The following is a 17,306-nucleotide window of genomic DNA, read 5'->3' as shown; positions in this document are numbered from 1 at the left end:
TACCGAAGACTGAAACAGCTATTTTCAAAACTCTCTCCCACTTTCTGGTTTCCCACTTCCGAATATAACACGCTTTTCACACTTGAGATAATTTCTACGAAAGCTGTGAAAAACAGATAAGCGCGTGTGTTCTGCGTGAGTCTGTTTAAGTGTGTGTGGAGTGTTTTATTCACAGCGTTAGAAGACGCTCACTCACACACGATCAGATCTTGAGGCTCCACAGAGTTTTGTGTAGCTCAGATCAGTATGAGTGATGAGTGTGTCATTCACAGATGGGCTCACCGGGACAAACACAAACACACACACACACACATCAGGAAGCAGTGAAACAAAGCCACATACTCTGAGTTACAACATGAAATGTTTTTGAGTAAAAAAAACGTGTATGTGGAGTATAAGCACATTCAGTTCTAGCTCCTTCAACGCTTTCCTTATGTAATCACCTCAGACGTCTTTAAGACAAAAGGTTACATGAATCATTATTAAAGGCACAGACGCACCAAACTACTTGCAGCAACGGTAGACTGTCAAGTCATCTCGACCGCACTACAGCAAATACCCAATCAGCCACAACATTAAAACCACTGGCAGGAGAACTAAATGACACTGACCATCCTTGTGACAATTCAGATTCAAATGTTCTGCTGGGAAACGTTTGGACCTGACATTCATTCATGTGGATGTTACTTAGACATATACCACACACCTAGACCAGACCAGGCACGCCCACCCCATAGCAACGACACTCCTTGATGGCAGCGGCCATCCCCGGCAGGATGCAGCCTGACACAGACACACAAACACAATCTCCAAATTCACTAAATCCCAAATTGATCAAGTATCTGTGGGATGCACTGGAGCAAGCCTGGCCCAAAGAGGCCCCTCCCCTCAACTCATAGTCCCCACTAACAACATCCTGTTGCCAGACAACACAGGACACCCACAGAAGGTCCATATCCATTCCCTGATGAATCACAACTGTTTTGGAGGCACAAGGGAGACCTACGCAATATTAGGAAGGTGGTCATAATGTTTTGTCTGATCAGTGCATGTTCTGTATCTAGGTGAAAGGAGGTAAATCCTCATACCAGCAGTTGGTAGTTATCAGAAACTAGAAAGAGCTACAAACTGCTCCTGAGTCATGTTGATTAGCTGGTCTACGGTTTGTTCATCGTAGACGATCCCGCTGTTGAGAAAACATTTGTGTATCTGAATGGTCAGATTAGACAATGATTAAAAGATAGAAAAGACCTCTGTGTGTGTCGTTTGAACTTGTCCTTTTCATCAGTTTGCTTCCAGTTCTCATGCATCGGTTTGCATAAATATCCAACATGCCGAGTTGACAGAACAGCAGAACAAACTACGGCCACAGACACCCCACTGGCCTGGTGTGTCGTGGCCTTAAGCGGCTAGAGTCTAATCCAGAGCACATCCAACAAGCACGGCAGACACAAATAAGCACATTTATCACCAAATGATAGAATCAGCAAGTTCAAATATCACAAATCCAGGCGGCCGGCAGCGGGGCGTGAGACGAGGGGAGAGGTAGAATGTGCTGTGCGGGGAATGGTAAACTTTAGAGGGAGTGAAAAAGACAGATTGTGTGTAAACAAACGTTGTCACCCTACCTCCAGCGATGGCAGTTTTTTTGGCCACGGTCACAGTGACGGCAGTGGTAGAAATCACAATCCTCCCCGCTGTTAGAACGACACACACACAAAATTAGCAACAAACCTACAGCAATTTATTAACACATGCACTGACTAAAGGAAAACGTGTGCATGCACTCGTCCCATGCAGGAGCGCCGCTGTACACGCATGCAGAATAAACGAAAAGGAAAACATTCTTGCGCGCTTAATATATCTTAATAGCCTGCGAACGCTCACAGTGGTAGTGACAGAGGAAGTGTTGGTTCATATGCGCCAGAATGTGTTTGAAAATATGTGGGTGACAGATTGACTTGGACTGGGGAAGCAACATGTAAAAACAAATTCAAGCGCGTCCTCTCCTTCGTGTCTATTCGCAGCCTTTCGTGCCAGCAGACGCCAACTGTCACGGAGCCACAGATCCCGGGCCAGATTAACATTTTCAGTGTTATGCAACAGAGATTACGAGATCTAATCGAATAATACATTCATAAAAGAAGGAGCGTGTGCCTATTGTATGTTTCCATGTGATTTATTATACACTCTACTCAGAAAACATCCATCTGCAGCTGAAACACAATCATGCAATTAGAGAAATCTGATGTTTTAACAAGATGAGATGGGGGTAAAAATAACAAAATATTTTGGCTCAGATTGAACCAGAAACCTTTCTGACTTGCTAAGAGAGGAGAGGAGGTTCCAATATTTTGAGAGCATGCTCATGCAGAAAAATGAGAGAGAAGAAGAAAGAAAGAGACAGAGTAGAAAAAAAGAAAAGAATGAGGGTGAATTAAAAGCAGGAGGCATGCCAAGTATCGGTAACAGTGTTCCTCTACCCTCCTCCTCCTCCTCCTCCTCATCACCATCACCATCCTCCGCCTCCCTCCGTTTTCTCCCTCCCTCCTCCGCTTGGTGTTCCACCTCTTCTGCACTCAAGGTGGCACTATAGTCCGCCTCATAGTCCCTGAATATGTCTGAAAATAACACACTAAATTCACCATAACCCTAATACACAGAGGGGACTACTTAGTGTTTAAAAGTGAAAGTTGAAGATGATGCAGATACAGTGCGTTTCATGACGAACGCACCATAAAACATTTCTCATCATCTTAGTAAAACCTTTCACTTTGTCAATGCATATTCAAGATAATTAATTTCAAATTTCTTAAACTGTATATAAATTGTAGTATGTGAGGAAATAGATGTATACACAAACCTTGTATTCTCTGAGAAGGAAAGGCAGTGTTATCAGCTTCACATACATCTAAATCCACCAGTACGGTGGAGATTAAACTCAGTTTGAAGCACTTAAGCCAAAATCCACTTCATGACGACAGAACTAAATAAAAAAAAAAAAAAACTAAATCCAGAGCAAGAGAATGTCCTGGATGAAAATTTATATCTGTCTTTTGTTGCTCGACCAGAATCAAAGATGGAGTTAGTTTGATGCGATGATAAACACGATGGCGGTTAAACTTGACATAACTGATGACTGTTGTTCAAACATTACGACGAAATTAGTCTGAACTGAAACTTTCAGGCCATTCTGACTTGTCAAACCCGTGTGACAATCATGCTGATGCTAATACGGCACATAAATACATCGTGGGGTAAGTAAGCAGACGTAGTCTGCTGCTGACTACAGAGAAGTAAGCCTGTCACTGAGAGATTCTATGGCTGAGAAATTTGGATATATATATATATATATATATAAAAAAAGCACACAGTGTGTTTACTGTGTGTGTGCGTGGGCTACGTAATGGTATGTCCTCTACCTCTAGTCTCCTCTCTGGGCAAGTAGTACAGAAACTGTCCAGCTGGGTACTCAGATGCTCTGCGGTACCACAGTGGGAAATGGTCCAGTGTGAACATATTCTCCTTGTCTGAGGAGGTCAGGAAAGACCTGGGGAGAGACGAAAACAAGCTTAGAGAACATCCTATGACATAAATGATCAGGAGGAGAAAGAAATGCCCAAAAACGCCTCGGGGTTGTGAGATGAAAAAAATAAAAACATTGACAATGCAACTGCGTGTCTTTTATTTTTTTCCCTTTTCAGATGAAAAAACTCCAACAACTTTTACTTCCGCCCCCCCATCAAATAACGTAACGTGACCCACCCCCTTATAATAGCTGACATTGCTACCCAACTGATGGATTATGTCTATAAAGTCCATTACAAGATTTAAGAACATTAAACAGAGAGTATAGCAATAACTATTTCTATTTCTATGAAAAATCTAAGAAAGAAACTAGTCAGTTTAGGTTTATATATATATTATTGTCCTAGTGCACAAATATTACTGAGTGGAAAAGGGGAAGATTAAATCAAAATGGCAAAGTAGAGAAAACCATGTCTTAAAACAAACTGATTTAGGGACACCATATTGTTAGCTGACATTTAGTTGACCACCGGAGGGCGTAATGTCGCGCTCAGCTCAGTTCTTTAATCACCATCACTCTATATTCAACTGTTTCTCCATCTCCATGTTTTTAGCACTGCTAGTTTGATGGGACAACATTTAATATGTAAAACTGTTACTCACTTGGCGACTCTTTTCTCAATACCAGTGTACCTCTGGAACCTCAACAGGCCTGCTCGGGTCCCCAAGAAAGCAGTTTCTACCCCCTCGTCCACACTAAGAGCATGAAGAAACATTTTTATTTTTTTTTTAAAATGAAACATAGCTTAAGATTATATCAATCAGTACTGTTAACATGGAAGGGTAAACATGAGGTGTAGTAGCTTAACACGGTTTTAGGTCTAGCTCAGTATTCACCCAGATGAGTTGAGCATGAGGGCGGTCCAGTAAGCTTCCATAGGAGCCGTGACCACAGCGTCAAATAGAGTTTGTTGCAACAGCTGTCCATCACCTGACAAAAAAAGGGGGAAAAAATAAATCCACAGATACATAAATCCATAAATCCATTATAATTTGCAAACGTCATCAAAAATAAGCTTAAAATCCAAACTTACACTCCAGGTCTGGTTCTTTGCCGGTGAGGTATAGTATCACAGCCTCCAGCTGGCTCAGCTTGCGATGTGCAGGGTCAATGTCTGTCTCACAGTAGGTCCTACGAGCACACGCACATAGATCAACAAATTAATGAACAAAAATGCACTGTTGCTGGATATTTCTAAAGATCTAATACCCGTTGCACTGCAACACCCATGCTCTATATACACTATGTGAACTGAACTCACCAGTCGCTGGCTATGGTCAGATCTGGAGCCAACAAGTCGTGGAGACCTGAAGAAAACCCGAGAAGTGAGTGAGAAAGGCAAACACAAATACAGATGAACTGAGACAGATGAAAACACTTACCTTCCTCTACAGAAACATTTCCTGAGAAGATGTACTGTCCATATCCTCTGCTTAACACTATACCAAGACTGACAACACAGAGAAGAGGGAACGTTATTTTACATCCTGTTACATTATTTATTAGAGACATCACCAATGCAATCAGAACAAACCTGAAAGGTGTCTCGCTGATGACAGTGTAGAAGTAGTCATTCTTCAAGAACATCACTCGCCTCTGACAAACACAGGAAGAGGGGCAGACTTAAATGACAGCGAACAAACAGAGAAAGACAGGAGCCTCGTACTAAAATGAAACACAAAGCCGCAAATGAAACGTGTCACCTCAAAAACAAAACAAACAAAAAAGAAAAGACCTTCTCTAGCACAGACGGACTCACACAGACAAAAGTACTCACTCCTTTATCCACTGAGGTTCTCACATCCAAAGACAGCGTTCCAGTTTCTCCTTTAACCATGGCTGTCCTCAGCTAAGACAAAGACGATTCGTGGTAAGTTTCATTAGATCTCACTGTAGATCACTGACACATCAAGTCATTGACAAACAGCAAAAAGAATTGACAAGCAGTGTTTCTCACTTTTTCCTCAGTGTCCTCCCACTCCACCTCAGCCAGATCAACGCTGTTGTAGTTGGGCTTAGGCTTCAGTTTCTTGCCCTCTTTATACTGTTACATATAAAGATACAAAACAAATGAGAGTGTTTCTTGTTTTTTTTATAACCATGACGCAGAGGCTAAAAACCAAGAACAATTTAATTATTTAATTAGAGTTACAGCAGATCTTAGCCCGTACCAGAGGTCGTAGGTCAGGATGAGACAGGATGTACCCATTATTGGTAATGAGGTAGGCGTAACCATGGATACCCAGCTAAAAAGCGAAAGGCACATCAGGATGCAGTCACATATATTACAGTGCAATAATGCTGATAGTTATCATTACATTACATGAAAATGAAGATTTTTTTTTTTTACCTTGTATCTCGGAGCCAATCTCATCAGCTCTCTTAAGGCCACATCAGTTCCTACCACGCCCAGCAGAATCCCATGAGACAACTACAAGAAAGTCATGACAGGTTTTTACAATTAACATATGCATTGCAATGCATACTGTACAAATATAGAAAAACACCTGCACATAAATATATTACAAAGAATTACAGAATAAAACATTCCCACGTAAAAGACAAGATAACGACTTAATTACAAAAATGTGTCCCAGACTATCTATTGTCCGTTTAAGTGAAAGACAACAACCTGTAAAGCCTGCATGTTTCTGGTCTATGATTGTAGAACATGTGCTCGTAGATAAGTAGTTGAAATGCAGCCATTTAGTGTTTTATAGGCGAGCAATAAAGCCTTAAAACACAATGTAGCATTTACTGGAAGGCCGTGGAGTGATTTCATAAAGGCTGATTAAACCTTAGTGTATGTGTTTGACATTTAAAGGACCATAGAAATAATCAAAACGATGCCAAAGCTTTTAGCAAAGGCACTCAGAGATGTGACACACTCAGCATACTTACAGTCTCTTGCTTCTTACTGAACACCGGCATGGCTACTGAGGTCATCAGGAGGAGGCTTTGTGCCTGAGTGTTGAACAGCTGAAAAATAACCAAAATACATTTTGATTTGACTCTCATTGCTCAAAAACAAAATTGGTTGGCCAACTTTAAACTAAACAGGACTTCAGCACAGTTTACCCATGGGGGAAATATAAACAAGTGAATTGGAGATGATAACAACAAGCTAAGGTCTCATAAATGAGGGAGGGGGAAGTGAAGTTTAAAGTGAAGAGTAAAATAGTGAAGACAAGCTTTAAAACTCTTTAACAAATCTACCTCATGTTAAGCTTATGCAAGTATTAGGGCCACCCAGGGAAAAAAATTAACTTAGGTAAGGTAAGGTAACTTAGATTTTTTTTCTTTTTTTTTTTTCTTTTACATAGTGCACTTAGAGAAAAAAGTCGACTTTGTGAGACAATATATTGGGACGACTTTTTTTCGATATATAGACTTTTTTCATGATATTTAGACATTTTTCTCAACCTTGTATTTCGATTTTTTTTCTCCAAGTGTATGATGAAAAATAAATCTACCAATATTTTTTTTCTCATGGATGGGCTCATATATATATATCCTCTGTATTAAACTTGATATTTCAGAAGAAAAACAAAATAATAATACCGTCTATGCTACAATAGCTAGCTACCTAGCATAGATACCTAGAGGATGCGACTAGCTTTAGCATTAACGGATATTAGCAAGATTAGCATTACGCTAACACGGAACTACCAAACGCTACTAAAACTTGTCAGCTGGTGTCTATAAAAACAAGACGAAGCAAGACTACACACACTATATTCTACGTTTTTTTGTGTCTAATGTATAGTTTAGCTAAATAAAGCTAAAGCTAAAACTCCGGGTCTGATTACCTCTGCCGCATTTGGGAGCTGAAGATGGTGATGAAGGGGAGGAAAATATCAACAACAAACATGAAATGACACGTGTAGATGGATATTACATCAAAATAAAAGATAAAGAGGCAATGGCAAGGTTAGTAAAAAGGAGGACTGAGGAGGAACACTTAAAAATAAATATTATGTAATAGAAGAGCAACTTGACCCACATATGTTGCTAAATTTTTATGTGGCTTTTTAGTTGGTTACCATTAATAGCACCAACACAAATGTGCAAAAATAAATATAGCGATTGATAAATTAAAAAAACAAACAGAAATTGACATTTATCTTTTCACTTGCTGATTTGTTTTAATTCCTCGGTTTATTAAGTCAATTTTGTCTGTTTTTTCTTGATTTCGATACATTTTTTTTTCAATATGCATTTTTAATGGAAGTTTGTGAAAATAAACAGGAGGAAAGCATTAAGGGTAAATGGCTGAAGTAAAGACACTGATAAATACCACGCACAAACAAATCAAAAGAATATTAAGGTAAATAAATATAGAAGCAAATTAAAACCAAAATATCTGTTTATGTCACAAATAAATAAAATGTTTATATTTGATATTACTGTAACTTTATGGTCCATTTTTTGGCATATATTTATTCATACTGTAATTTATTTATTCATTTTTATAATAACAGTTGCAGTCAACCTCCACAACATAGGAAGTGGTTTCTGCTTTGTAGTAATAACTGTGTAGTAATAATTGTGATGATAACTGTGCAGTTCCTATTTTGATTTAGGTACTTGCCAAGACAATTTAGGGTCTTTGGGATGTTTTATTTAGAGGTTTTTGCATGTTTCAGCATTACATAGAGAAGCCACAGACAACACACTGTCATGGTCACAACATTTGGATGTTTATCACCGCTGCCCTTCACAAATGCAATGTGAAGCGCATCAATATAAGCAATGGCAAAGCGCTAAGTATGTCTGACATTTTGACGACACTGATGCAGGATAGTGACAATAACGAAATGACTTACCACACTGTCCATGTAGGCCTCTGTCCAGATAATGTCGTGGTCGTGATTTATGACCATGGGCCGGCTCAGAACATGGAGATACTCCATAACGTTTTCCTGGACGTCAGCCAGCGTGGAGATGTGTGTGTAGTAACCTGTAGGACACAAATACACAGACAGCAAACAGATTACTCAAACAGAAAAGCAAAGTCTTGTCGGTATTAAATTTAACTTCATGCTTTCTCACATGAGAACACATTTGATTCCAACTCTAGGCTGATTTAAATGAAAAAAACAGCTTGGATGTGTTTTTCTTTAATGCTTGGCTTAAGGTTTATGGCATTACTACAAATGGGAGACAATGACGTCAATGGGATACCTGTGGTTTAGCTGCTCGGTGACAACAGGCTACTGAAGCACTGCCAGGTATGGATATGTAAAACCTGTGAAACCGTTCTCCCGTTGCACCAACTCAAATATCTGGTGCAAATGATATATTACTAAATAGACCGCCTACTCAACTAAAACTGAACCTGTATATTGTGTAAAAGATTTTTTGCAGGAATCGTCTGGTATCAGAATATCTGTTTGTGAAAGATGTGTCGTTTCTGGCAGCGTACGCAACAGAAGGGAGTGCACCTGTTATCGATTACACACGTAGACACACATGAATAGAAACGACATTTTTGGCCAGGGATATGGATATGTGGACGGCATATCTATGCTAATAATCGGTTATTCATTCGAGGGCTTTTACACGCTTAGAGCAGGATAAAGTGATTATTCTCAGTTCTGAGCTGCTGCGTGACCCCATGTAATTCACAAGAGGGCAGCACATGATACCCAGCTCTAAGAGCGAGTGCCATCTGAAATTAGCTCAAGAGACTCTCATCCTGTTAAGAACAAGAAAAAGTCATTTTATTGAAGACTGATAATACAGATTGTTGCAGCAATTTTTCCATTAATTATTTCTTGTTGATGAAATTACAGGTTTCATCATTAGCAGAAGAAGCATTTGTTTCCTCAAACAAAGAAACCAAAATTAAAACCATTTGTTTTGGGGTTTTTTTTACCCTTATTGTTGCAGGCGATCCATTTCACATTGTCTGCAAATGTCATCTCGCGTCCGATTAGATACGTGAACACTCGAACCTGGGGAGACAATGAAGGGCTGCGTTCAGTAGGACAAAATGAACTCCGAGCAGCTTAATAAAAACACATTTTCGCAGATGCCTGTGTTTCTGCGTTCACGTCATACCCGTTTATCTGGCCAGTTGAACTCCTGAAAAACGTCTTGGAAGTCCTCCATGGCTCCGTCTGTTATCAGCATGATGGCCTGGTTACACAGGCTGCCCTGCCCCTGCGCGGCAGCCTAAAAACAGACACGCAGTTTTACTTGACGATTTGTATTTAACAAAGACCTACTGCACATGTGCAGCGGATACTGTGGCTGTTCTTGCAAAAGGGGACAGACCTCGTTGAGGATCTTGAAAGACTCCTTCATCGCCTTTTTCACTTTGCCCTCTCCTTTGACGTGAAGCCCGTCCACCAATAGCTTGAAATGCTACAGAGAGACACGCAAAAAGTACACACCAGGCACCAGGCTATGGCTTTTACTCTGCTGGTAAATGCAGGTAAACAGACGTTTTTCACAGCTGGAGTTTAGTGTAAGACACGACATTATTTACAACAGTAGGACGTGCAGATATTAGTTAATGAGCTTCTGGCATGTCAAAATGTATGTCAGAGGTCACCATGGAAAAAGAAGGCGTACGAGACATGCGGAGAGTCTAGAGAAGGGATTATCCCCGGCTTCGTGGCACACTGACCAATTATAGCAAAGTTACTACAACAACAGGAGGTAATCGGGATTAATCAACACATGCTCTCACACACACAGGAAGGAGCACTTTTATACGCGCTCCTGCAAAAGCCGTGTAATCTGTGCCGTGTAAAAGTGTCTTCCTGGAAAGAGTTTACCGCTGTTCTGTGAACGTCAGTCATCATGACAAGTTAACAGAGAGTGGTAAAAAAAAAAAAAAGATCTGAAAGGGTCTAAAAAGCACAAGGAAGATAGCTACTTGCGAACGAATAAAGGATCCTGGCAACTGCCCCCCCCCCCTGTAAATCTGTACTTGAGTTTATGCATGTAAGTGTGCCAGCCAACATCTGTAAGCCCATTCTGTTACAGTCTGCCGAGCCGGCCGTTCAACCAGTCAGATCTCTTGCCGACAGGTCACGTGACCTACTTAAAAACTGTCAGCGGCCGGCGACCTCACCTGATCCACAGTGATGTGGAAGTGGGGGGGGGGGGGGGGTTGGCGTGGGGGGGGGGAGTGAAAGTAGGGCATACATCCAACCCATCAACACACAAAGGCCGAGCAGGTGTTGGGATGTAAAAATAAAACAGCACAATTAAAGAGGAGGAGGTGAAGGAGGAGGAGGAGGAAACGAAAAGTGAGACGGAGAAGAGACGAAGAAGAGAAAAGAATAGAGGAGAGGAGAAGAAGGGCAGGTTGAAGTCCTGATAGGAGGCATCCCTATGATGTTTTAACTGCGATGTGGGGACAGCCTGATCTATGTCTTTAGGGGATTAGCAGGATGATTAATAGGTTAGAGGTTAATTCGTTTAATTAGCTGTGCCTTTTGCATGTGTGTGTGTGCGCGCGCGTGCGTGTGTGTGTGTGAGTGTTACCTCTCTGTTATCCAGATCGGCTTGTACCAGCGTGCCCTTAAAGCAGGGCTCCACGTAACGAACATAGTCACTGTACTAGAGAGAAAAACCAAACCGCACGACCCCACATAGTCAATGAGCAGCCAACGTGAACAACAGCAACATCTGGTGATGGAAACCATCTTTAAATATCAGCTCCGAAAAACTCGACTTTATAAAAGCTGAGATGTGTAATACAGAGTTCAAGAAGTGAAATCCAGACATTATTTCTTACAAAAATAACTTTTTTTAAGATGAAACTTTTTTTTTTTTTTCATTTTTACTGCGCGGCCAATCTGTCGATAGCCGCGTAGGTTTAAAATTCTGTGGGGAAAAAAAAAACAGCTTAAGGGTAGAGGATTTGCTAGAGGCGTATGATTACACACACAGTAATACCAGGATAAACCATGCTTATTACACAGATTTGTAGTTGCAGGGTTTACACGTAACCGAAATCCTGAAAAACATTCAAAAAGATAAATGCTTGGTGGGAACTAAAAGGTTTAAGGTGTTAATCTCTATGTCACGCTAATCGGGTGGTTAGACACTCTAAGTTTTAAAGTACTCATGTGCATTTGTAAACTGTATAGTTGTTTATACTCACAGCTATGATGTTAACAAAGTCATTTTCTCCCAGTGTGTCCAGGATGGTATTAATGGTGTGTTTGGCTATTGTCAGCCTGAGTCCCTTCATACTGCCACTGACGTCTACCACGATTACTACGTCTTTAGGAGAAGTGGCTGCTTGGATGTACCTAGAAAGCCAGAAAGAAAGTTTTTTTTTTTAACATCGCTCAGTGTCAGAGTTACTTTCCATTAGTCTAGCAAACAGGCAGAGGTCAAGCTTTATCCTTTTATTTGTTCCTCTGCCCTTCCGTTCATTCTCCCCTTCATCTCTTTATCATCATCCCCTGATTTTCCAAGCTAATTAGCTCAGCTGCCTCTCAGAGCCGCCGTACGCTGCCTTGCACTTTTCGTTTATGCCTACAGAGATGACGGCATTTGGGCCTCAGGGTTAGAGTTAGGGTTAGGGTTAGGACATACATCCTGGAACCGTCAGAAGACATCGTCACATGTCAAAGAAGGACGGGAGGAGTACAGTATAAACAATGACGTTAGCGATGACATAACTCCATTTAGCTCACTGCCAATATGTCCTAACTTACTGACCTAATTTCAAAGAATTCAGTCATTGATAATATTATGAGCACCAGTATGCAACCGCTATAACAATGACAAATAATATCGTAGATAATTTAGTATAGCTGCTAGTTGCTGACTAGTGGTGGTACAACAAAGTCACTCCGTATTTCTTTTTGTCCTCTGTGAACCCTGGAAGAAGCTAAGTAGTTCCAGGAACACAACTCCACTTTAAAATAATTGATTCAAGACAGTGAAGTTGACTTCTAATCTTATTTGGAGAAGAAAAAAAACACTTCAGAATAATGTTGTATTGGCATGTGCATAATTTTTCTTAAGTCACTGTGTGACTTCTTTTTTAAATTAGTGACAAATATGTTGAGTTGAAGCCAAAAAGTTTTTAGAGGTCACAGTGACCCTGGCCTCTTTAACCTCTTGAGTCTTGAGACCAAGTGCATGGGAACGGGATCCATGTTAGGGCCCAGTGAAGTTAGCCATAGACCACCAAATTCCAACTAGTTCATTCATTTGAGCACCAAGTGTGAAGAAATTTTATCAAGATGAGATATCATCTTAACATCAAAGAGCATTTGCATCAAAGTGCAACACCATGTCATATAAATTATGTAAAATGCAAATTAACATCAATGTATCAACAAATGAGAAGTTGTTAACACCCAGGGTGACCAGATGAAACAATAAAAACAGATCAAACAGATCAAATGCTATTAAATGCCAAGGAATAAAGATGGGTTTTAACCAGCTTCTTAAACAGGGTCAGTTTCAACAGAGTCAGTGCTGCTAATAGCTTCTGTTCCAGAGCCGAGGGGCTGCAACAGAAAAGGCCTGGTCCCCCACCTTTTTTTTCCCCGAATGTGGCACAGTCAACATACCACGTTCTGAGGATCTGAGGGTTCTGGTGGTGAGGTAACGGGTGAGAAGCTCAGAGATATATGAAGACATGGCGGGATTTATAAGCAATCAGAAGAATTTTGAAGTGTGTCCCTAAATGAACGGGAAGCCAGTGTAATGATACATGGATGGGGGTGATGTGGTCTCGTTTCTTTGACTTTGTTTTGGAGTAGTTGGATACAGGTAACACCAGAGTAGAGGGAGTTGCAGTACTCCAGCCTGTGTGATATGAATTCACTGTTTCTAGGTTGGAAGGTGATAGGAAGTGCCTGATTTTTTAAATGGTTCTGAGCTGTAAGAAACTGGACCTGGGGGGATGGGGAAGGGAAGGACCGGAGATGCCAACCCAGAAGTAGAATTTGGTGGTCGACAGTGTCAAAGGCTGCGCTCAGGTCTAAAAGAATTAAGGTGGAGTTTTTGTCGGCATCCACAGCCCAGAGGAGCTCATTTGTCACCCTTAAAAGAGCTGTCTCGATGCTGTGGTGTTCACGGAGCCCTAACTGGAATTTTTCAAACATATTTTTTTGGTTTGAGAAGGACAGAATCTGAGAAAAAACAGTCTTTTCTAACACCTTGGATAAAAAAGAAAGCTTAGAAATCTGCCTTTGGGTTTAAAAGGCTCCTTGACCCAAATCATTTGTCTTAAGAAGTGCATGTGGAGGTGAAAAACTGGAGAAGGCTGCACGAAAGGCGCTGATTCACAGGGCAAGTCAGGAAGACCTGAACACCTCTGCTGCTGATTCAGTTGGTAGCTGATGAATACAGACTGGTGCCCACTTGAGACAGCAAGTCATTCACAAGACGCCCAGTGAACACCTAATGGAGCCTAATAAGTGCTGAATTGGAAGGTTATGGCCCGTAACTGAGGGAGTTTACGTTGAGTTACCACATCCGTCAAAGAACACTGTGGGTCAAATAAATGCGTACGGAGTCTTACCAGTTTCTGTTTCTGCAGTCAAAGGTGACCACGCCATTTTCATCCGGAATCCATTGGATCCCTGGAGGAAAAAAAAAAAAAAAAAAACAGCAGGAAAGAGATTTAAGAGATGGCCAGGCAACAAAGTGCTGCTGGGGTGACCGCGTCGATGGACAAATGAACGCATGGATGGATGGTGACAGGTCATCAAACGAAGGGGTTGATGGATGAGGCAGCGGGTGCGTAAAAACAAGCTGTGTCACAAATCCTCTGCTAATTACTCCTCTCTCTCTAACACACAGACGTTAGAGAAACCACCAGCAGCCGTATTCTCACCGAGACTGAGTCATCACATCTGACGGACAGTTTCCTGCCTCGTCAGTTGCTGTGTAAGTGAAATGCTCGGCTTATGTTGCTGAATGTTTACCCTATCGCTTTGCTCGTGTTGCCATCAATTAAAACAGTGGGTTAAAATCGTGGGAAGAACGCGTGCCGCCCAAAGCCAGGTACCTGGATACAGCCTGAAGAAGCCAGCGGCGCTGCCAAAGTACTGCCAGGTGAGAGTTGGATCTTTCTGGAAGTTGTCGATGAAAACCTCATTCAGAGCCTCGGACATGTAGGCTCCGTTCAGAATATCTGGATCTGAAACCAAAAAAGGAGAATGAAATCTGTATTCTGCAGGTTATTAAAGAGTGTGCGGCTTTGTATTTGTGTTACCTCTGTTGTAAACATTTGTCGGAACTTGTATGTTACTCAGTTGCGTGTTGACTGGCAGTTTATTGAAATGCTCATTTTCCTCCAGGGCGAACTCTCCACCGAGCGGCACCTGGTTCCCATCCTCATCCACCGTGTTGATCAAAATGGAGTTATAATACTCAAACTAGAGGGGGGGAAGGGGTGAATATAAAAATACAGATTTTACGGTTTACGTTTTATTGCGCATGAATGTTCTTTTATTGAAGCATACTGTCACATACCTCCATTGTTTCATTGTACTCGTGATAAAGATCAGCGTCCTCTGCCGCCTCTGCCAACCTCTGTGGTCAAACATGCGTCATACAATGTTAAAGACACCATAACATTACAAACCAATGCTAATGTCACGATTAAACATGCAGTTATTAAGTCTTACCTTCACAGATTTCATCTTCCTCCCGAGCATCTGCTCCATCTCCTCAGCAAACTTTTTCACCAGATCTTCTCCGTTCACCTCTTCCATCTTCACCACGCCCTCAATGTCCTTGTATTTCTTCAAAACAGACGCGCTTTCTTTCATTAGTGACACATATAACTTACCACATTTGCATTTAAAGTATGGAACAACATATTGTTTATAAGTCATGTTTTGACCCACATCAGTCTCTTTAAATTTCAACAGAGTTTGCTTTTCTGAATGGAAATAATGACCATCTTCCTAATACTGTGTACGTTTCCCTCGTGTGAGTGTCACTGCTATGGGGTGGGGGTGCCTGGCCTAAGTAACATCCACACCAGTGAATGCCAGGTCCAGAAGTTTCCCAGCAGAGTATTTTATTGTCACAAGATGGTCAGTGTTATTTACTTCTCCTGTCTCTTGGCTGATTGGTGTATATATAAGACTTCAACACATTAACTGTTTGCAGCACTGTATATTTGGTTGTCAAGTACTTCCTTAACACAGTATGAGCAGTTTGGCTGCTTCATTTTTAGACATTTGATATAACTTTATATTCATATTCTAATTATAATCCAAATGATTTAAATTATGATTAAGAAATAAAAAAAATAAAGTTGTTATGTTAAAGGATAGGTCTATAAATAACCACTTTGCCAAATACCACCGCTAGCGGCTACTGCATGTTTTTTTATACCTGCAACAACATTAATTACATCAAAGTTTGCCCATGCTGTCGTTTAATATCCTGAATTCAAAAGAAAAACATGAGTTCTGATAACAGACGCCAATTTTCCTTAATTGTTTCTTTTGGTGATGGACTCATTTCTGGTGCTCTTCAGTCGGAGAATTACTGGAATTAGTTATCAAAATTTGCTGATGAGATAAAATCCTCTTTGAAAGCCAGTCGGTAGGTGGTACGAAATAATGAAAAATGAGACACATGGTGACTATTCGATTTTTTAAATGGATTACACACACACACAAGGAAGAGATAAACACATAAAAAAGAGGAGGCAGGGTGATATAGTGCTCTCTTGTAACCCTCTGTAAATAAGCCTCCTTTGCCACAAAAGGGAAGCTCCGACGTTTTTATCATCTGCAAACATAAACACTCAATATCCTACTCAGTTTACTCAGGCGAGACGCCAGGGATACTTAATGTTCCACAGATAACAAGAAAGCCATTGATTAGACAGAGGTGGGTGATTTATGGCTTCTCACCGCAGAGATTAAACTAATGCGGCGCTTTTCTGAACACAACTGGCTGAATAAACTAATAAAAACTCTCACCACGGCTTTAACGCTCTTTTCTACCCACTGAAACTGTACAGCTAGCTTGGCTAATGCTGTTTACTGTACAACGTCTCCGCAAACACACAGTTTGTGGCAGATGGCGAACGGGCCTGCCGGGGATTCTACAGGGTGGTGGCATACAGAGGAAGACCACACGTGTATCCCACATTTTAATTACTGAAAGACTTATCTGAATTGTGTTTAAATTAAGTGTGTCATCAGATTGGTCTCTGGGCCACGTGCAGATGTTGTACAGCAAATGTGTGCCAGTCGGACACGTTGGTAAACGGGAGGAACTCAGATGGTATCTACAGTATCTAACATTGTATTTAAATGTATGCTTTCTAGATTTCACACAGTGTCTTTGTCTGTTATTTTCGGCACATGTGTCTGTGTTGTGTTTGTTAACGTGTGAACCTTCTCACCTTCTGTAGAAGTTTAGCTCCAGAGTATCTGGAAGATAGAGCAGCTATCTCTTTTCCAAAGGACACGGCCCATTGTTGCACCCTGAACACGGAGAAAACACAGCCCTGATAAGCTTTTGTGACATAAAATATCTTGACCAAAATTGAATTAGAGCCCTTTTTACCTTCATTTAAAAACATGCAGAAAGAAAAACACTGAATTGGGATGGGTGGTATAACTTTCCATACCAAATACCGGTACTTTTTTTCATTATGATACGAATTTTTACAGACCGGACTATTGTCAATGTAGCACTTCCAAACACTCACGATGTGACTATATCACTGTGAGGTGAAGATGGAAATGTCCGCAAAATG

At 41.0% G+C, this 17,306-nt stretch overlaps 1 protein-coding gene across 4 annotated transcripts in view; it reads right to left on the bottom strand.

The window, feature by feature from the left end:
- cacna2d4a (calcium channel, voltage-dependent, alpha 2/delta subunit 4a) overlaps positions 1-17,306 on the bottom strand; it is an 83,741-nt gene that overhangs the window by 60,613 nt on the left and 5,822 nt on the right. For 2 of the 4 annotated variants that reach the window (XM_047575325.1, XM_047575328.1), the window contains exons 3-28: positions 16,950-17,031; positions 15,208-15,324; positions 15,053-15,112; positions 14,793-14,955; positions 14,586-14,717; positions 14,097-14,157; positions 11,712-11,862; positions 11,090-11,164; positions 9,869-9,958; positions 9,653-9,766; positions 9,468-9,546; positions 8,416-8,549; positions 7,399-7,416; positions 6,491-6,568; positions 5,940-6,020; positions 5,761-5,835; positions 5,547-5,633; positions 5,367-5,438; positions 5,124-5,185; positions 4,972-5,039; positions 4,851-4,896; positions 4,623-4,720; positions 4,426-4,519; positions 4,192-4,284; positions 3,423-3,550; positions 1,629-1,697 (exon numbers count right to left, since the gene is read on the bottom strand). In XM_047575325.1, coding sequence (XP_047431281.1) covers positions 1,629-1,697; positions 3,423-3,550; positions 4,192-4,284; positions 4,426-4,519; positions 4,623-4,720; positions 4,851-4,896; positions 4,972-5,039; positions 5,124-5,185; positions 5,367-5,438; positions 5,547-5,633; positions 5,761-5,835; positions 5,940-6,020; positions 6,491-6,568; positions 7,399-7,416; positions 8,416-8,549; positions 9,468-9,546; positions 9,653-9,766; positions 9,869-9,958; positions 11,090-11,164; positions 11,712-11,862; positions 14,097-14,157; positions 14,586-14,717; positions 14,793-14,955; positions 15,053-15,112; positions 15,208-15,324; positions 16,950-17,031 — 2,327 coding nt within the window. The remainder of the gene's footprint in view (positions 1-1,628; positions 1,698-3,422; positions 3,551-4,191; positions 4,285-4,425; positions 4,520-4,622; positions 4,721-4,850; positions 4,897-4,971; positions 5,040-5,123; positions 5,186-5,366; positions 5,439-5,546; positions 5,634-5,760; positions 5,836-5,939; positions 6,021-6,490; positions 6,569-7,398; positions 7,417-8,415; positions 8,550-9,467; positions 9,547-9,652; positions 9,767-9,868; positions 9,959-11,089; positions 11,165-11,711; positions 11,863-14,096; positions 14,158-14,585; positions 14,718-14,792; positions 14,956-15,052; positions 15,113-15,207; positions 15,325-16,949; positions 17,032-17,306) is intronic. The other 2 variants (XM_047575326.1, XM_047575329.1) reach the window with 1 other exon arrangement.

Source organism: Mugil cephalus, chromosome 22 (assembly GCF_022458985.1).
Source record: "Mugil cephalus isolate CIBA_MC_2020 chromosome 22, CIBA_Mcephalus_1.1, whole genome shotgun sequence".
Classification (NCBI taxonomy): domain Eukaryota; kingdom Metazoa; phylum Chordata; class Actinopteri; order Mugiliformes; family Mugilidae; genus Mugil; species Mugil cephalus.
Note: the sequence above shows the minus strand (reverse complement) of the source record. Positions and strands in the feature narration are given on the sequence as shown.